Below are 21,155 nucleotides of genomic sequence, written 5' to 3'. Positions count from 1 at the left end.
CTAGTCGTTCAGTCATGTCCAACTTTTTGCACCTCTTTGGGCTGTAGCCCACCAGGCTCCTCCAATCATGGGGATTCTCTAGGCAAGAATACCGGAGTGGGTTGCCATTTCCTCCTCCGGGGGATCTTCCTGACCCAGGGGTCCAACCTGGGTCTCCTGCATTGCAGGTGGATTCTTTACCATCTGAACCACCTGGGAGGCCCATTCATAGGCCTGAACCTTCAGTGAATACCGACAAACAGGAATCAAGTGGATAAGTTTCTCTACCCTGATCAGACAGATGGTAGTTTTTTCCTCTTCTTTTGTCCATGATTAAAACCTGTGTACAGTGAGGAGGAGAGAGTTACAAAAATGCTTGTGGGTTTAGTCTAGGGTAACTATTATATGCATTGATTTTTTTCCAGCTTTATTGAAGTATAATTGACAAATTAAAATGTAAGATATTTACAGTGTACAATGTAATGATTTGATATATTTGATATGTATTGATTTTTCTCAGTAAGTATGTTTCAAAAGTAACTCATAGGAAGAACAACCTCTACCTGTGTAGTAGCAGAACAGTAAAGTCATTCATTGGAGTCTCAATGTTGTAAATAACAAATTCACTCATTCCTAATGACTAGGGTTTGAGAAATTGTGATGGAATCATACTGCAGGTAACAGGCCAGGGATCAAGATACAGTAAGAGGGAAAAAAGTTTTTCCTTCCCTTTGCCTGTTCATGTCTTGCGTGGCCAGGCATCATTATAAGTAGTTCATACCAGATCTTAATAGAACATCTGCTAAGTTCATTGTTGTTTTCCAGGGCTTACTTTAAATGCTTTTCCACATGCTAACAAAATCCTGATGGTGGACATCTGTTAAGATTGTCCCTTAAAGGCTTTTCTGAGATGTTAACAAACTTAAACACATTTCTGAACAAAAACTTGGTTAGTGTTCATGTCATTAGACAGACTGTGTTTGCAATTAAAATATTCTCATCTTTTGTATTTCTTGAAGTATAAAGTTTCCTTGCTTGCATTTCCCCTCCTCTCTCCTGGAAGGTGCCCATCAAGTCTTCTGGCCTTCAGAGTTTCTAACAGTTCATTTGATGTTGAAAACATCCCTAACCGCTTCAACTTCAGGTACCTACATAAGTTTAATGAGTGTTCCTGGCACTGGCTCAGGGCTCAGTCAGCCCAGGCATCTGCCTGAAGACACCCAGGCCGGAAGGAACCTGATGGACCTGGCACACATGGAACTGGATGTCAGGCCTGCAGATCAGGATTCAGTAGTCACAGAAGTGATCAGTGAAGACCTAAGAGTGGTAGACTGAGGTCAGAGAGACCTAGATTTAGATGCCAAAATGGCCATCCTCTCCAGTATTCTTGCCTAGAAAATTCCATGGACAGAGGAGAGGAGCCTGGTGGGCTACAGTCCATGGGGTCGCAAGGAGTCAGACAAAACTAAAGCAACTTAGCATGCACATACTGCCATTTTACCACCTGTATGACTTCAAGGAGGGTTATGTGGCTTCTCTAAGCTCTAGCCTTCTCATCTGTAAAACAGGACAGCACCTCTCTTGTAGATTGATGAGAAGAAGAAATGATATCATTCATGTAAAGCACTCAGTATAGTGCCTAATATTACACATAAAGCTTCATAAATGGAACTGTTATTCACCACTCCATTCTGTGGAGAATTCATTTTACCAACTAAACCCCCGATATTGCCTTTTAAATTCTCTTCTTTTATACTGCGACTAAGCAAAGAATGTGTATGTGCTTTTTCGCTCTGCCATGTGTGACTCTTTGTGACCCTATGGACTGTAGCCCTTCAGGCTCCTCTGTAAATGGGGATTCTCCAGGCAAGAATACTGGAGTGGGTTTCCATGCCCTCCTCCAGGGGATCTTCCCAACCCAGGAATCAAACCCAGGTCTAGTAAAGACTACCTGATTCAAATTTGATCATTATAGTATGCCTACACCTTTTAAAATTACTCTATTTAATAACTCTATAACCTTCTAGGTAATTTAACTTAGCAATTTCAACTTCTTTAGACTTTGCTCCAAATAGGAACGTTTTCTGAGTGTTTAATCCTACTCACCCTGTCTCAGAACATTTCCATTTTTATATGTCCCTTAAAAAATGGGAAACAACAAATGGAAAACAACAAATGGAATAATAAGACCTGATTTTATGCCATGAGGTATGTTTGGTGGAACTTTTTGATCAGGTACACAAATGGAATACAGCCAGGCCCACATCCGTGTCTCAGTGAACCTCTCATCCAGTGTGACTCCCTGGATTTTCTCCTACTTATAAACTTAACTTGTCATTCTGATCTTTTATTTTCCTGTTATATTATTTTATTCCCCTGTTATAGTCATTGAGATTTTCAGTATTTTGAATTAAACTCTGATTTTGTTTAACTGAGGGGTGGAGAGGCTCTTAAGTAAGGGCCTTTAAGTAAGATTCAAAGCTGAATCTATAAAATGAGACAGTGGCTAACAACAGCTGTAGAAAATGCTTTACTAAGAAACAGAAAATCCAGTTAGGAAAACAACAACAACAACAAAAACCCAGACTCTTTGCTTAGTGTAGTATTTGTACTTTTGGAAACTACATATGATTTTTCTTTATCCTACCCAGTTAATATCTGGTGACATGATATCTTAAGAAAAAGTGGGATAACAAGGTGATGAATTTCATGGATGAAGGTTTTCTAAGGATAATTTCAGCCACTTCTGCTACTGTTTCAGTATATAGGTAGGGATTAGTAGAGATTAGAGTTTTAGAAATTCCACACCATCCTTCTTATGAAAAAATTTCTAAAGAAGGGCACAGGCTTTGGAACCAGAGAGACTCGGATTCAAACCCTGCAACTTACTTGCTGCATAATCTTGGACAAGATACTTAGACTCTTAGAATCTCAGTTTCCTGATCTGTAAGTTGGGCTAATTAGATCTACCTGGCAGAATTCTTGGGCAGTTTCGAGCTAATGAAACATTTAGTAGAGTGCCTGGCAAAAGTGGATACTCAATAAATAACAGTGACTTTTGTTTTATTGTAATGGCTTTCCTGGCAGGCTACCAAGAAACATACTCTCTCATTATAGAGTGCCCTAGATTCTTGAGGTCCCTGGCATTTCTCTACCTTGAAAGGAGTTAACAGTGGTGCCTGAGTCTTGTATTCAGAATGGAAAACTCAAGTCCAGAAAGAGATTTAGGCATATAGTTCATGTTTATTGGATTGAATTGAAGGCTCACCTTTCTTTAGGATTTCTCTTAACTTGGAGGCCAGTGGCGGCTGGGTCCTTCTATCATCCTTGAAGTTCTCCATTTTCATGCTTCACCCTCACACTCCCCTGAACCTTACTGTGGAGGAGGCAACCAGGTCAACTTCCTGTCCCTCAGAACCGGGTTCAAAGGCAAAAATGAGACCCCAAGACCGCTTCACGCATCCCTGACCATGACTTGACATAACCCTGGACGTGAAATACTCACATAAGAGGCATTTTAGCATAACATCTCTCTTGGAGTGTGTGGTGCTATTTTCATATTAGTGTAACTCTAATTGTTACTTTAACCCTTGAGAGAGATGGGTCTTTTTGAGAGTAGTAGTATCCCCACTGTACTCAGGGGAAAGTGAAGAAGGACCAAAGAGAGCAGATTTGATAGAAGCAAGAACTGCAGTTGAAAATCAGTGGCCCTTCTGGTTTTCTCCAGTGCTAAATCACGTTTTCTTCATTTTTATTTGGCCAATAAGGTAAGGCCCCACAGGAAGAGGGGGGAGTTACTATTTCATAATGGGTTAAAACCCATTATCCCAAGTCAAGCTTGCAGACAGGCTGATTGCCTGCCTTTTTCCAGGTCAGAATGCCCCAAAATATTTCCTTATGCTATCGACTGTAGCCAAGTCAAGTCTTCAATATTAGAGACATTTTGAATATTTGCAGACAGAGCAAGGTCCACAGAGGCTCAGTTAGCTGTATTTGCATGGAAACAATAATATTAGTACATAGACAGTTCTTGTATTTGACTTTTAGAACCCAAGGAGGACAGACTTGGAATTGTTTTTCTGGCTACCTTTGGGTCTGTTCACCTCCACCGCTGGAAAGGTTTCTCCAGCTCTGGCCTTGTCCTTCTCATTTCTATCCATGGACTCAGTTTCAATTCTAAGAATAATCAGCTAGTTTCATGTTTCATTGCAGCCCATAAGGAGATAGAAGATGCTTTCTCATCAAAGCAGCCCTTTTCACCCTCTCCTCTCAAGTTCAGCCTGAGACCCTGCCACACCAATTCAGTTTCTCCATCTTTTAACCCAGCTTTCTCCCTGAACCGCTCCAGAGATCAGAAGAGTCTACAGCCCCAGTGGTCCCTTTCATCTCCCCGTCACCCTGTCCCCAGCCCCTACTCAGCCATGGAGTGGGTTAGCGAGGCCCGGCTTTTCGCCAGCCAGCCCTGCATTCCTGAGAAGAGCTGAGTGAGGCTGGGCATGCCTGCAGAGAGAGAGTTTTCTCTTGTACACGCTCAGCACGGTATTTTTTGATTCATGAATATTAAAGGACTTGAGATCACAAGGCCTTACCTCCTCCATCTTGCACCCTTTGAAAACATAATAGCTCTTTTATTTCATGGCACTTGACTTTGTTTATTCAGCACGATCAGGGCAGCATTCAGGCTATAGCAAGCCTGTTAAATATTTACCCATGAGGCGGATATTTATACATGAATCAGCAGCACTTATCAGCATGCAATGCTGGAAGTCAGGTTCAGAACTCTCACAGGCTGAAAAACTACTGAGTTAAATAAAGAGTGCGGCAAGTGTCCGTTAAGAAATCAGCTCTCATTTAAAGCAATCCTTTGTAGTATCTGAAGTGCTTCACACATTGAAGCTTCCTTCCCCTGCACAGCTAAGTCATTCACAGTTGAACATGACAGTGGTTGGTGCATCACATCCGAGATGCAGTGAATCTGGTTGTTTGACCATCTGGGTGTGAAGACAGTCAGGAGGAATGCTTGCCCTGCTGCCATGTGGAAGTTGTAAAAGGAGATGAGCTGTGCATCACTGTGCTTCCGTGGTGGTCTGAGTGCTTCTAGAAGTCCTTTGCTGCTGCTATAACCTCATTGAAATCCTGACCCTGCTCACTGGTAGTCATCCCCAGTGTGTCTTTCCATTCTTGCAGCCCTTTCAAGATTATACTCCACCCCTGCTGGGGTGGCATAGTGGTAAAGAACCTACCTGCTAATGCAGAAGATGTAAGAGACATGGGTTTGATCCTTAGGTCGGAAAGATCCACTGGAGGAGGGCAGGGCAACCCACTCCAGTATTCTTGCCTAGGAAATCCCATGGACAGAGTAGCCTGGCAGGCTACAGTTCATGGGGTGGCGAAGAGTCAGACACAACTGAAGTGACTTAGCACACACACCCCCTCCCCAGGGAGGTGCATAATTCAGCAGTCGCAGCAGCCTGGACACCAGCAACAGGCTTCCCTGAATTCAGATCCCAGCTGTACTATTTCCCGGTTGTGTGACTGCAGGGAAGTTTCTTCTGCTCTCTGAGCCTCAATTTCTTCACTTGTAAAATCACAGGGATGATTTCCACCTCGTTGAGTTGTAGAGAGAGTTCAATTAGATAATGGGAAAGCACCTAGCGACCAGGGTTAGTTCTTGATAATCACAGAAGCAGGGTGCGGAGAGATGGCCCTGGCAGCCGAGCAGCCGGCCTTCGGGTTTCTCCAGACCTCTGCTTCTTGCTGTTATTATAGGTAATTTTTGTTTAATGGCTGTATCTCAGAAGTAGAGAGGGAGATTCAAGTTGACTTTTCACACACAGTTTTTACTCATTGTATTCAATATAGTGAATGATTTAAAACTTATTCTGTAGTATTTTATACAGCTCAAAGTCCATTGCTATCAATTCCAGGGAACTGTCCAAATCATTTTGGGGGGTGCGGTTTATTATGCTAAAGATTGTTTCTCTAAGTAACCTATGAGAAACCTGGATCTTAGTATTCTGTTATGCAGATATTTCACCAAAAACCACAGGCTATAGATACTGGATTTGTTCTCGTAATGTAAAATTTTCTTCTTAATCAGTTTTCCATCCTGATGGAACCATTAGACCCTTGGAGTGAGATGCGCACCCTCTGTGTACTTTTGCATACATAAGAGGAAACAGAAAGCCTTCCTCTAGTTCACAGAAAGTCACAGGAATTTTCCTAGCTTTCTTCCTAGCTTTCTCGTCTAGTGTCTACTCTGAGAGTAGCAAATGGAAGTGATGTTCTTGCTAATTCTGTGTAGTTGCAGGGTGTACGTGATTCATTAATGTCATACTTAGTCAAACACTGTCTCAGAATCTTCTCAGTTGTCAGAGTTGTGTGTTTTACTTATCTTCTGAGTAGGGTAAGGAAACAGCGAATCTTTCCACTCTGTATTGAGTTACTCGCATCACCTGGAATTTTGTTTCTTGGGATTTCTCATTCCCATAAATAAACATAATATTCATTTTTACCTAAAAAAATTAATTTCAGAAATCTGTAGTCAACAGAGAGACAGACTGGTCCTGGAGTCCTTTGGCTAGTTACAGATATTGTTCCTTGTACCACAAACTCTGTCTGTGTGTGTGTGTGTGTGTGTGTGTGTGCGCGCGCGCGCACGCGCGCTCAGTCACTTCAGTCGTGTCTGACTCTTTATGACCCTGTGGATGGTAGCCCACCAGACTCCTCTGTCCTTGGGATTTTCCAGGCAAGAATGCTGGAGTGGGTTGCCATTTCCTCCTCCAGGGTTCTTCCTGACCCAGGTATCAAACACGCATCTCCTGCACTGCAGACTGATTCTTTACCACTGAGCCAGCAGGGAAGACCACAAACTCTAGACTGAGTCTCTCTGCTCTAAACTATTTGAGAATGATTTTCCAGACTGTTATTGTGAAATGTTTTGTTTCCATTTACAGTCTCATTACGGTGGGGACTTGGATAATGAATAATCACAGCATTAAGGGATTGAGGGGTCTTTTTATATCCTTTTTGTCTTAAAGAAATGGTTTAAGGGGGTTATAGAAATATATACATTAAAATAAAATTCAAGTAAGAAAAATAAATTAGGACCAAAGAAGAGTAGGAAAAAAGATGAAATCAAGATTAAGGATGATATAAAAAATGCATGCTATAAGGTTCTGAACGATTTTCTTAATAATTCTATGCCAGTTAATTTAAGCTGAAAAGAGAATCTCCAGGAAAGTTCTGGAAACTGTCTCGAGATCAGCAGTGTGTCTTAGTGCTTGGATTGATGATTTTTTACTGTCCCTTCTTGTTTAGATGAATCGAATATCAGTGTTGACTGTGATTAGTTGCACACTTTCTACCCATATTGGCCCACAGACTCCGGACCAGTATTTCAGAAAATGCTTAACTGCTTAACACCATTTAAAAATTGAGAGCTTAAATCATCTGGATTTCTGGCTTCAGTTGCAAAATTAGGATCTGATAAGACCAGGCGTGTGTTCCTACGTATTAGAAACCAGCTGAGGCTGAGCAGTGGGAGCCCTTCCCATTGTGTGCAAAATCTCCAGTCGCTACCTGGTTCTCTGCATTTATTTACAAAACCTGCCTGGGCTGCCTAACCCCCAGGAGACTGCATCCCCTTCTCTCAACACCTGCTTCACATGGCTCAGTGGTAAAGAATCTACCTGTAATGCAGGAGACGTGAGTTCGATCCCTTGGTTGGGAAGATCCCCTGGAGAAGGAAATGGCAACCCACTCCAGTATACTTGCCTGGAAAACCCCATGGCCAGAGGAGCCTGGCAGGCTACAATCCATGGGGGTGCAAAAGAGTCAGACACGACTGAGTGACTTTTTCTCACTTCACTCACAAGAAAGAGAAAACTAAATTCCAAAGAGGCTGCTCAAGGCAGCCAAGCTAGTGAGCTGCAGAACTAGTCCCTTTGGTTCTCTATCACACCGGCACATCAATTCAGCATTTAATGAATGATATATCTTTGCTTGGCTCAATTATGAATTGGGCATAATCAAGAGTATAAAAGTCTGTGTTTCAGTAACAGGTGTAACCCATTCGTGTTGGTAAGACATTTACCTGTGCCAGTCAAAATTTGCTTATCTGTTCTTTTGTGATAGGATCATGAGTTGTCATTTATCGTTAGTTGTTAGTTATGTGTAATGTGAACATGCTGCTGTAACAAAATGGATTAAAATATAGAAATGGAATCATAAAGTGAAGCACCTAGTTTCACCATCATTGATTCAGGCAGTTGGTGGGCAGACTTGGACAAGAGAAACCAAGTGTGTTGGGAATGTCTCGTAAGTTGCTTGAGCCCTAAGAGATGTATCCACTATACTCTTGTCCTTTCAGTGCACTTGGCGGCTCCTCGGCTCTTCACATCCCGGCTTTTCCAGGAGGAGGCTGTCTCATTGATTATGTTCCCCAAGTGTGCCACCTGCTCACCAACAAGGTAAAAGCAAGTCCCCTGCCTCCCCAGCCTTGTAAGGCTCCTTCATCCAGTGTCATTTTCCCAGCATCATGGTGCAAGACACCATCCTCTCCACCCCATCTTAGTTTCAACCTCGATCTGACATGGCCTTTCCTGCTATGAATTAGATTTCATCAGTTTCTCTCCCACTTTGTTTGCCCTCCTTCCTTTTCTAAGGATTCTGACCTCCCTGTTCCAGTCTTATCTTCATCTTTTTTTAAAATTGGAGGATAATTGCTTTACAATGTGTTGTTTTCTACCATACAAAAACTTGAATCAGCCATAAGTATATGTATGTCCCCTCCCTCAAGAACCTCCCTCCCACCTCCCCCACTAACTCACCCCTCTGGGTTGTCATAGGCACTGGGTTAAGCTACCTGTGTTATACGCAATTTCCCACTAGCTATCTGTTTTACATGTGGTAATGCACATGTTTCGATGCTACTCTCTCAATTGGCCCCCCTCTCCTCTCACTGTGTCCACAAGTCTGTTCTCTATGTCTCTGTCTCTATTCCTGCCCTGCAAATAGGTACCATTTTTCTAGATTTCATATATATGCATTAATATGCAATACTTGTTTTTCTGACTTACTTTACTTTGTATAACAGGCTCTAGGTTCTTCTACTTTACTAGAACTGACTCAAATGTGTTCCTTTTTATGGCTGAGTAATATTCCATTGTATATGTATACTACAACTTCTTTATCCATTCACCTGTTGATGGACATCTAGGTTGCTTCCATGTCTTGGCTATTCTAAATAGTACTGCAGTGAACATTGGGGTACATGTGTCTTTTTCAATTATGGTTTTCTCAGGGTATCTGCCCATTAGTGGGGATGCTGGATCATATGGTAATTTTATTCCTAGTTTTTTAAGGAATCTCCATACTGTTCTTCATGGTGGCAGTATCAATTTACATTCCCACCAACAGTGCAAAAAGGGTTCTCTTTTCTTCATACCCTCTCCAGCATTTACTATTTGTGGATTTTTTTTTTTTTTTTTGATGATGGCCATTCTAACCGGTGTGAGGTGATACCTTATTGTAGTTTTGATTTGCATTTCTCCAATAATGAGTGATGTTGAGCATTTTTTAATGTGTTCATCGGCCATCTGTATGTCTTCTCTGAAGAAATGTCTGCTTAGGTTCTTCATCTTTTAAACTTTTATCTTCTCATTCTTGAATTTCCATTATGTCCTAAGTTTTTGCTTCTTCTTATGGTTTAAACCTTCTTATGGCTTAAAAATTTTGAACTCTTTCATTTCCCAATTATTATGTGTGTATGTGTTTGCCACTAGTTAATATCACAGTGATTCTGTCGAGCGGCTCTCATCTCTTTCTGCTTTTCTGTACAGCATGTTTTAATAGTTGGTTCCTGATTCTTCCTGTCATGCCCAGGAACAGTTTGCCAAAGTCCTGCTTGTTGGGACAGGATTTCCAGGTTAGCTTGGCTTATAGCCAGATTATAGCGAGATTATTTAAAGCTTTTCCTTAGCTGCGTTAGTGAGCCTTTACACTGGCAAGTAACTAAACTTACACTATTGGGTCTTATCAGGTATTTCTGCAAGTATAGAATATACTTGTTAATGTCCAGCCAGTTTATTTAGCTAAAAACTCGAGCTATTAGTCCACAGACAATACTGACTTTCTTTCTTCTCCCACATGGACTTAGTTTGCTTAATTCCGCAAATCCTATTTTCTTTGCTTCTGTTGACTTGTTCACAATGGCTTGGAAAATAAATCTTTTGTTTGTCTCTTTCATTCAAAAGATAGCTCATCTCTGTATAGAAAATACTTTAGAAATATAATAATATTTCAAAGTCTTCAGTATTATTTTTTAAATGTCAAAGGAACTAAAATCTGGCAACTCTGCAGTCTGTGGGCTTGGCACAGATTCTAGGGTGTTTAACTCTCATGGCGTGGTTGCTGTTCATTGGACCAGATTCCCCCAGCCCCTGCCCTCCCACAAAACTGATCGGAGGACAGCATTCTTACTTACAGTGTAGGTTTTACACTGCCTTCAAATCTGTGTCCCAGTATTATAGAGAAAAATCCAAATTTGGTCTTCCAGAACTGAGAAGAAAAGCCTTTTTAAAGCTCTCCAATTGAGATTAATTTCTAGTCATACATTCTCCTCAAAAAAAATTGTAATACCATTTTCCCAGAAATACAAGAATCAGTCAGTTTTTCTTATCTGGTTCCCTTTCATTAATTTCACTTGTGTTTCGAAATTGATGTTCTTCTGCTTGCTACAAATGAGGACAGTATGGGCTGCTTTTAGAAACAATCTCTTCAAATGAATTTCCATAATTGCATTGGAATCTATCTTTATAGCCAGTTTTGTTGTGGGTTTCTGTTAAAATGGTTTTCTGTTTTTAAAATCAAGTATACAGAACTGTTTTCATCCCCTTTTTAAACAAAGCCACTTAAGCAAACTTATCATCTGTTTTTCTTTCCCCAAAATAACATTTCTGATCCTGCCTTAAGCCCGCAAAGCAAGCACTGTTTTTATAAGTTGACATAAAACCCCTATTATATAAATAGAATTGTTTTACTTTTAAAGGGTACAAATGGCTATCAGTACCAATTGTGTCAAGGTTATTTCAAGCACTTTATCTTGAGCTTTTGTTATGCATGGAGACTCAGTGTGGCTACAGCCAATATAAACTATTTGGGGGGTCTTTTTCTCCCACTGTTTCTTTCAGCCATTATAAAGACATTTTATAAGAAATGTATTTCTGCATTAGAAACTGATGGGTAAATGACTAACTTTCAGATGCCTAGCTTAATGAGTTCACGATTTTTTTTATAGAAACTGTCACTTGGTGTTAAGAAGGAAATATAAAAAGGCAAAATAAAATCGCCTGTTGTAACACTCCTTATTCTGAATGTTACAAACCTAAAAAGAAATAATTGAGCATTACTGTCCTTTTCAATAGGATTTGTAGTTCAAGATAACCAAATAGACCCATTTGATGAGAGGAAACTCTTCTTTATGGAGGATGCCAGCTGTTAAATGAGATAGAATGAGAAAATACAAACATACCATTTTTCAGGCCTCAGTTGAAGTAATTGATTCAGACAAGGATCTCCAACAGATACTAAAACCACTAAGGAACTTGATCTTCCCATGCTTCGAGGAGTGTACCCCTGGATTATTCACTCCGGCAAAAGGGAACCATTCCCTTACAGTACTGTGGTTTGGCTGACATCACCTTAACCAGTGATCAAACTCAGTATCACCTAGGAAGTTTTCTTGCCAAAAGTGTTTAACCTGGATCTAATCACACCTTTAGCTCTAACTTCCAATTCATAGGAAATGGAGAAGGTAGAGAAAAAAGGAAGGAAACCATCGGAGAGCCTAGAATGCAGGATAAGACAGCCCAATCTCTGAAAAGTCAGCATTAGGCTCTCACACTCACATCCCAGGAGCTACTATTATTCTATAGTAAAAGACTTTCTAGATTAAATGCCTGATCCCTGTTTATATCCTTGCTTTTTTCCAAACGTATTTTGGGGACAGTTGGGAAGTTTGGAAAATTGTCAGGGTACTAAATAAATTCAGAGAATGAATTACTAAATTTTGTTGAGTGTGATAACAGTATTGTGATTGTGTAGGAAACTGTCTTGTTTTTCAGAGATGCATGCTGAAGTGTTCAGGGGCACACTGTCATGATGTCTCTAATTTCCTCTGAAACATTTCAGCAAGATTGATTGACAGGTTGATAGATAGGTAGATGGCTAGATAAAGCAACTAGACAAAATATTCACAGTTATTGAAGATAGGTGTGGGAATACGGGTGTTCATTTTACTATTCTACTTCTGTGAATCTTGGAAATTTTACGTGATAAAGCATTTAATAATTCCCTACTGTACTCAGCTGTGGGTTTGTATTCCAGGTGCAGTATGTGATTCAAGGCTATCACAAAAGAAGAGAGTATATTGCTGCCTTCCTCAGCCACTTTGGCACGTAAGTTCTTCATTAAGACCTTAAATCAGTGATGCCCTCACATCCTAGTGACCCTAAGGGGAGGGCTCAGTGAAGAAAATAGCACTTAGTTCTTCTATATGATACCTTTCAGTGCTATTTTGGTTCTTCCTGGTGTGTTACTCATACTAACGCTCCCAGAAAGACACTTTTTTCAGCATTGTTTGGCAAATAGAGTCAACTGTCTTCCCTGGAGCAGCCACATAACTAGCCCCAAACACCACAGTAAAAGTGGTTGTCACACCTGCTGCTTCTTGTGCTCTTTACAGTCTACACAGCACTTTCACCTCCTTCATCTCATAGTGGTCATGAGGTGAGCCAGGTGGGCATTCCTGGCACATTCTACGAAAGAAAGCCTACAAAACTTGACCAGTTCAGTCACCTGTGGAATTCTCAGAGAGAACTGGGGCAAGAACCCTGTTCCTCAGAACTCAGGTCTCCTGACAGGACTCCCACTCCCCACAGGGCCACAGAGATTTGGGAAGGAAATCTGACTTTAGACCCCAGCGCCATGACTCACACTTGGGATTAGTATGTTGGAAGAAGGCCCTGCGAGGGAGGAGGGCAGTGTGTAGCTGCAGTTCCAGGGTGGGCGTCTCCTCTGACCACCCACCCTATACTCTGGCCCTTTCCTTCATGTGGCCCCTGCTGGCTGCTCTGCAGCTGTTTCCTTAATGGTGGCAGAGCCCTTATCAACCTCCCACTCAGGGCTTAGCTTGGGGGGTGGTGGGTGGTTGCATTTTCCTCACAGTCTCTTTAAAAGGTGGAGCACACTCTGCCTATGCACTAAGCATTTTAGTGCTCTCGTTACCTCCCACCTCATTCCAGAGAAGGTGTGTATATTAAAATTTTAAATTAGTAACTGAAGAAATTAAGATAAAAGGAAAGAGAAGATGAAATAAAAAATAAGGTTGGGATATAATTTTACAAATGTGGCATAATTAAAAGAAAATTTCTGACTCCTCAAGACAATTTTAAGAAATGTTCTCATTATCCATTGTGGAATTTCTCATATCGCCAAAATAGAGTAACAATATCTAAACAGCATAACTGTTAATGAGTCATGAGTCTCTTAACACTTAAGGTATTTTTCAGCTTTCTTTATGAGCATTTTGAGAAAGTACTTATGATATGAACAGTGCTTAATAAATAACTCTGTTAGTCTTCTCATTTTTGAGTAAGATTATTTTTTGTGTATGTTACTGGAAATGAAGATGTTAGCCCAGTGACCTGCAAAGCAGGGTGTGTGTACCTCAGGGGCATGTGCCTCCCCTCACTTCATTGGTATTCAAGAAAAGGGTGAAAAATTGCATTTACACTTGTTAACAATTGTTTTTAAATCTCATTCTATATGTGTACATTTTTGTGTTTTATTACACATATAATATAGTAGTAGTTGTCTACAACTACAAAATCATATACAAATACTACTATATACTGTACTATATGCATAATGAGAAGGATTCTGTCAGTGCTTGTTTTTGCTTATGGGGTGCAGGGTCTAAAAAGTTTAGATATCAGTGTTGTAATATTGAGTAAATTACATACCCATAAAAGAAATACAAACTGTTGAATAAAGTTGTTGACTTGTCAGCAGACTTTAATGATGTGTCAACAGTCTTTGAGCAAATCATTCAACCTTCGGTGCTTCAGTTCCTTTACCTTCACAGTGGGGTCACCTGTTGCTTCCTACTTAAACCTAGAGGCCATCAGTATTAATGGTCTGTTTAGCCTGACTCAGCCAGGGAGAACGCATTTCTAAGGACAGCAAAGGTCTCCTTATATGGATGAGAGAGAAAGTTATACTTGTCCTCTCTGTGTGGTTAATATTGGTACATTATGGTGGTGTCGCCCCCTGTACACTCAGCTCCAGAGGGAAATGGGGGAGAGGAGCCCATCAGAATTCAGTCTAGGCCCTTCTGTGTTCAGGGACTGTTCTCCTTTGACACAGGAGGTGTGCATCTCCCATCTGAACCCCACGTCCACCCTGCTAACGTTGCTACTTTGTCTTGAGCCCAGTGGGGAAGATCAGGGGACACAAGAGAAAGGATGCCAAGTACTTTGGAAGATAGTCATCTATAATCCTGAACTTAGTCATACTGTCATTGCTTGTGACTGTTCAGTACCTGAATGAAAGTGAGACTGGACAATCACTGTATAGACCTGGGGTCTTTGCTGCCCTGACTTCTTCATTTGTCCTTTTGCTCATCACTAGTGAGTAACATTTGCATAGTATTTTGTGGATTGTTATTGTTGTTCTGTCACTAAGTCATGTCCAGCTCTCTGCAACCCCATGATCTGTAGCATGCCAGGCTTCCCTGTCCTTCATCATCTCCTGGAGTTTGCTCAAACTCATGTCCACTGAGTCAGTGATACCATCTAACCATTTTATGGGTGGCCTTACTTGTTTTTCACAACTCCATGATGAAATTTGCACATGTGATTGTATTTGTTTTACAGATAAGGAAACTGAGGCTCCACAGGCTAAGTGATTTGCCAGAGGTCATAATAGATAGTAAAGCTGTAACTCAAACCTAGATGCTTTCATTCCAAATCCCACATCCTTCCTGTGGTAACACTCACTTGTTTTAAATGTATCTCGGATTCAATAACCTTGCTTTATGAATACATTCTCTACTTGGTTCCATCTCTTTGATACCTTGTTTTTATGAGAGTTTTTTGTCTGTGTGTGTTTTTATTACTTAGGGGTGTCGTGGAATATGATGCAGAAGGCTTTACAAAACTCACTCTGTTGCTGATGTGGAAAGATTTTTGTTTCCTTGTACACAGTGAGTATACTTTTGCTATTAGCATGTCAACATACATTTTTGAATGCACTAAACCACATGTAATAATGAATATAACAGCCTTTAGTGTCCTGACTTGGTTCATTTTACTTTAGCATAAGCATATTTACTGCATGATCTCAACCAGGTATAATTTGCTACTTGGGGGATGTTTGGTAATGTCTGGAAACATTTTTGTTTGTCATGATGGTTAGGGGACCAGGGGTGGCTTTGTTGTTACTGGCATCAGTGGGTAGAGGTCAGAGATGCTGTTAAACATCCTACAGTGCATAGGGCAGGTCCCTAAAGCAAAAAGTTATTGAGTCTACAGTGTCAGTAGTGCTGAATTTAAGAAACCCTATGCTAGAGAGGGATCTTCCCCAGTGGCGCTAGTGGTAAAGAACCCACCTGTTAATGCAGGAGACGTAAGAGACGCAGGTTTGATCCCTGGATCAGGAAGATGCCCTGGAGGAGGGCATGGCCATGCACTCCAGTATTCTTGCCTGGACAATCTCCTGAACAGAGGAACCTGGTGGGCTACAGTCCATAGGGTTGCAAAGAATCAGACACGACTGAAGCAACTTAGCATGCATGCATCCTAAAGAGATTTCTAAGTATCTTTCCAGATTCAGACCTCAAAACTTTCAAGATTACTCAAAGTGTAGTGCCTTGATCATTTGGTTATCATTCTTACTTTTTAAGGCAGGGGTTCCCAACCTCCAATCCATGGACCAATCCCTCCTGTTAGATCAGTGATGACATTAGATTAGAAATACAGCACACAATAAATGTAATGCACTTGAATCATCCCCAAACCATCTCCTCCCTGCCCCCAGTCCATGGAAAAATTGCCTTCCATGAAACTGGCCCCTGGTGCCAAAAACGTTGAGGACTGCTGGCTTAAGGTGCTTCCCAATAATAACTGCCTTGCCAGGCAGTGCTTCATATGGAGCTTCTACTCCATATAACTAGTCTTACATGGGAGCATCATTTCAAATGCATCTGAAAAGTGCAAGCATATTGTCTACATATGCACAGAAAAGCAGAGTTGGAGAGGTGAAGGTTTTCATCTTGGGTGTGCCTCCAACTAATTATATGACCTTGTTCAGATTGCTGGGACAAGCCTCCCCCTGCTTTAGTCTCCTCTTATGTCACTGGGGATCGGGTTGTTAAGTCCTGTAGAGACATCAGCAGACGGAGCTTATCCTGCCATACAGGACCAGGTGGGAGAGGAAGTCCCAGTCAAGGCCTCCTGGCACTCTTCTCTTTGCTCACCATCTCTGTGGCCCTACCCAGCTGAGCTGTATACTAGTGCGTCCAGCTCTCACTTTTGATTCTGACCTTATGTATCACAGCTTTGGTTTTCTGTTCTGAGTGTTAATTCCTTTCTGAGATCTCACTTCCTATTTGCCATGTCTGCTTTGCCCCACCATCTTGATCCTGTGATTCTGTGATTCTGTTTCTAGCTTGGTAATCTGACCCCAGGTCCTGAGTGTATGCTTGGTTTGTCTTTCATGACCCTGGACAGCTGCCTGGGAGATTAGTCTGGTGTGTTTCCTCTAGGCCGGCTCAGCAAGAGGGGTCTGTAACCTGCCACGAATGGTGGTGGCTGTGGGCAGAGGCATCCCAGAGGAGCTGTGAGAGAAGGACACAGAAGGAAGGACACATGGAGAGACAGTTAGAAACAGTAAATTAGATGACTGCTTCAACCAGTTTTTTCATCCCAAAGTGGCATGAAATCTCAACAGTCTTTCTGGAAACTTACTTTGGTCTCCTGGCCATGATTCCACTTTCAAAAAAGATGTTGTTCAGTTGCTAAGTTGTATGTATCCAACTCTTTGCAAGCCAGGCTTCCCTGTCCTTCACAGTCTTCCAGAGTTTGCCCAGACTCATGTCCACTGAGTCTTTGATGCCATCCAACCATCTTATCCTCTGTTGCCTCCTTCTCCACCTGCCTTCATGCTTTCCCAGCATCAGTCTTTCCCAGTAAGTCAGCTCTTCCCACCAGGTGACCAAAGTATTAGAGCTTTAGCTTCAGCATCAGTCCTTTCAGTGAATATTCAGGGTTGATTTCCTTTAGGATTGACTGATTTGATCTCCTTGTAGTCCAAGGGACTCTGAAGAATCTTCTCCAGCACCAAAGTTCGAAAGTATAAATTCTTTGGCACTCAGCGTTCTTTATGGTCCAACTCTCACATCTATACATGACTACTGGAAAAATCATAGCTTTAACTATACAGACTTTTGTCAACAAAGTGATGTCTCTGCTTTTTAACATGCTCTCTAGGTTTGTCATAGCTTTTCTTCCAAGGAGCATCATCAAAAAAGATGATGTCAGGTCATATCAGATATATGGAAAAAATAAATCCTTGGCACTGATCTTTCTCGCTGTTTTTTCCACATGGGACTCAAGGATGGCTGCTGTGGTGCTGCTGGCAGGAGAGGTGTTCAGAGATAAAAGAGCGTCCACCTCTCAGTTCCTGTTAGCTGTCTGCTCAGTATGCTCAGTGTTAAGCAATTCTTGTTCCTTAGGAAGGTCTGTTCCCCAAAGAATATTTTCTGCATGGAACAGTGTCCAGTATTTCTTACAGCTCCTTCTCTACCTTCCTTTGTCAGACGTGCAGAACTAAGTCCCAGAGTCATATTTTCAAAGTTACAGTTTCATTTAGTTTTGATTACTTCTTCAGAAACAGAACCCCCAGACACTCATTAGAGCAGGTACAGGGACCTCGAGGTTTGTTTAATTAACTCTTTCCAAAGTGTTTCCTCAGGCTGTTACTCCTTTCTTTCCCAGCCCATGTGCTCCCTGTTCTTAGCATCATGGCCACATTCTTGGCTCTTTGGCAGATAAGATCTTATGCAGACAAGGGACAAGATCTTATGCAGAATCAAGGGACTTTGATGCTATTTACTACTCCATCATTAACTCACAGCCTGTCTTTAAATAAATTATTTCCACCCTTTTTTCTTCTTATATCTAAAATGTAGGGCTTGCTACATCATCAGAGTGAAACTTGGTTGTTCAGTCGCTAAGTCCTGTCCTACTCTTTGTGACCCTATGGACTGCAGCACACCAAGCTTGATTAGGTAATGCATTTTATTCAGTCATACTGTTAAGCATCTTCTTTGGGAAACACCTACTTGCTAGGTTATAACCCACAAGGGACCACTTGTTGTTTTTGTTCTTGCCATGAAGATGGGAGTTGAATATGGAGTGGCAGAGACTTAATGCTAGAACATTGCAGTGAATTATTCTGAGACCCCAAGAACATGAAAAAGAAAGAAGTGCCTAGAGATGGAGCCAGTTTTCTGTGGCTGGCCCACTACTCCTTGGAGATTGAAGAGCTGGCAGGACATGAAATAATGTCTCTGATCTCCCCCACCCTCTGATCTGCCCAGGCCTGGGAAGAAGACTTTTGAGAGGATAGGTGCTGGCAGTAATTCTGAGCCTTTTGGATGCTACAGGAAAGAGGCACTGTTCTCTTGAGGCCAGTGGCTCTGACCTCAGACTTTGCCAGGGTGCAGAAGCAAAAATGCCCTAGGGGAAAACATTGTACACATTCTGGGATCTCTCAGGAGACACTGCAACTTCCTGGCATTCTGGTGGTTCCAGGAGTGGGAGCTGTGGCCATAATTATGGCCAGGGAGTATTTTTATCCATTTATTCCTTCTTTCCTTCCTTCATCTAGATCAGTATATCACAAGATTTGGAACCACACAAGAGCAAGTACTTGCTCTCATTCAGACACTGTTTTCAGAATGGTTTCCTGGTCACCATCTAAGAATAATCTGTAGTGGTTAAATAAGTAATTCTGTATTTGTCAAGCTGTTTGTACCTCTGGAGGTAGATGCTGTCTTTAAACCAGCAGCTTTTCAGAATGCTGGGTGACAAGGGAACCAGAGACCAAGGCATAGTAATGCAGAACAAAAGTAACCACTGGGGAAAATTGACTCTTTCTTGGGCCCCTGTGAGCCACACTAGACGGAGGGCAGCTGCCTAAGGTCACAGGGTTGCTGCTTGGAAGCAGAGGGTATTAAGATTGTAACAGAATGAGAAGCTGTCTTTTCCCATTACCTGTAATCCCTGTAAATGACCCTTTGAGTCATTCAGCTTGGACCACAGGCCTTCTCTCCCCGGCAAAATACCTGTTAGACCAAATCTGACTGAGGTGTTCGATTTCGTTTCTCCTCTATGCCTAACCCAATCAGTTTAGCCCAATGCAACTGAGTTCTGCGTCTATGGAGAACCTGCTGCGTGCTCAGTATTGTGCTGTGTCCCAGAAGATATAAGTAAGTAACTCAGGCTTGACCTTAAGACAGTTGGAGTCTACACAAGGGTTGACTGCCTACAACCTATGGGCCAAACTCTACCCTCAGTCTATTTTTATATCGCCCTCGAGCTGAGAATGCTTTTTATGTTTTTAAAGGGTTGTTGAGGAGGGATGAGAAGAATATGCAACAAAAATGATAAAGTCTCAAATATTTACCCTTTGACTCTTTACAAACTTTGCCAACCCCTGACCTAGTTAATGAGACAAGAGATCAGATAAAGGTGAAGTATACTGATATGTATTTTTTAAAAGCAAATATTTTGTGAGCTTCTTTACTATATACAAGGCACAAAGTGATATGTAGCCCAGAGAAAACTTCATGTGTTTTATAGATGAGAGAATCAGAAAGACACCCTCCGTAATGGAGTCTAATGAGAGAAAGAGACAATAAAGAAGTAAACTAACAAATATATGTTACAAATGGTGATAAATACCATAACGGAGCAAAACAGAGGGCTTTGAAAGAGCCTAAAAGGGGAGCTGTTGTTAGGATGGTCAGGGAAGCCTTCTCATAGGAGGTGACAATTCAACCAAGACCTTGATGAGCAGTTACTCAGATTCAGGGAGATTTCAGGGGCAGGGAATGTCCTTCCACAAAGCGCTACAAAAGGCAGTAAAGAATTCTGCATGCACCCAAGCGGCTGGAGCACAGTGAGCAAGGAGAGAGTCATACAAGAGAGGTTAGAAAGAGAGTCAGGGCCAGGTACGAGTGCCTCACAGGCTGTATGTATCAGGATTGAGGGGCAGATGCTTGAAAAACAATGGTTTAAGCAAAATAGAAGTTTATTTCTTTCTTGGATATGAAGTCCAGGGCCAAAATGACAAATCCAAAGGACACATGGGACCAAAATTCTTCAGGCTTTATCCTCTATCATCCTTCGGTGTGGTTTCCTTGCTTAAAGTCCAAAACAGCTGTTGGAACTCTAACCGTCACATCCTTTATCCAAGTAACAGAATAGATAAATGATGGAAAGAGGGTGCAGATCTTCTTGTTTACTGAGACTTAGTTCGTATGGCCTCAGCATGTGTCCTTGGGCAGACTGGAAATGTCGTTCTTTTTCTGGGGCAACAAATGCCCAGCTAAAAATCAGAGTTCTTTTAACTTGAGTGAGAAAGAGAGAATGACCATTGAGTAAGCAACTGCTGGTCTCTTTCAATCCAAGGAGGGGACTTTAGATAAAGGTCAAATTTCCGTCAGAAGACAGATGGCATATCACACAGGTGGTGGTGGTTTAGCTGCTAAGTCATGTCCCACTCTTGCGACCTCATGTACTGTAGCCCACCAGGCTCCTCGTCCATGGGGATTCTCCAGGCAAGAATACTGGAGGGGGTTGCCATTTCCTTCTCCAGGGGATCTTCGCAACCCAGGAATTGAACCCAGGTCTCCTGCATTGCAGGCAGATTCTTTACTGACAAGCTCTGAGAGAAGCCCCATTACATATCAGGGGTACCTAGGGAGAATTCAGTAGAATCAAAAGGGCTTATTAGCAGCAGCAGCAGGGAGTCATGACCTTCCCTAGGACCCCTGGGGTGAGAGGAGAGTGTGGGTACCAGAAGCTGGAAAGAACTATAGTTGTTGCTGT

General features: G+C 41.8%; 1 protein-coding gene across 3 annotated transcripts in view; it reads left to right on the top strand.

Moving 5' to 3' along the window:
* BABAM2 (BRISC and BRCA1 A complex member 2) overlaps positions 1-21,155 on the top strand; it is a 399,480-nt gene that overhangs the window by 292,843 nt on the left and 85,482 nt on the right. For all 3 annotated transcript variants that reach the window (XM_043469051.1, XM_043469049.1, XM_043469050.1), the window contains exons 8-10: positions 8,351-8,450; positions 12,367-12,437; positions 15,162-15,244. In XM_043469051.1, coding sequence (XP_043324986.1) covers positions 8,351-8,450; positions 12,367-12,437; positions 15,162-15,244 — 254 coding nt within the window. The remainder of the gene's footprint in view (positions 1-8,350; positions 8,451-12,366; positions 12,438-15,161; positions 15,245-21,155) is intronic.

Source organism: Cervus canadensis, chromosome 5 (assembly GCF_019320065.1).
Source record: "Cervus canadensis isolate Bull #8, Minnesota chromosome 5, ASM1932006v1, whole genome shotgun sequence".
Taxonomy (NCBI): Eukaryota; Metazoa; Chordata; class Mammalia; order Artiodactyla; family Cervidae; genus Cervus; species Cervus canadensis.
Note: the sequence above shows the minus strand (reverse complement) of the source record. Positions and strands in the feature narration are given on the sequence as shown.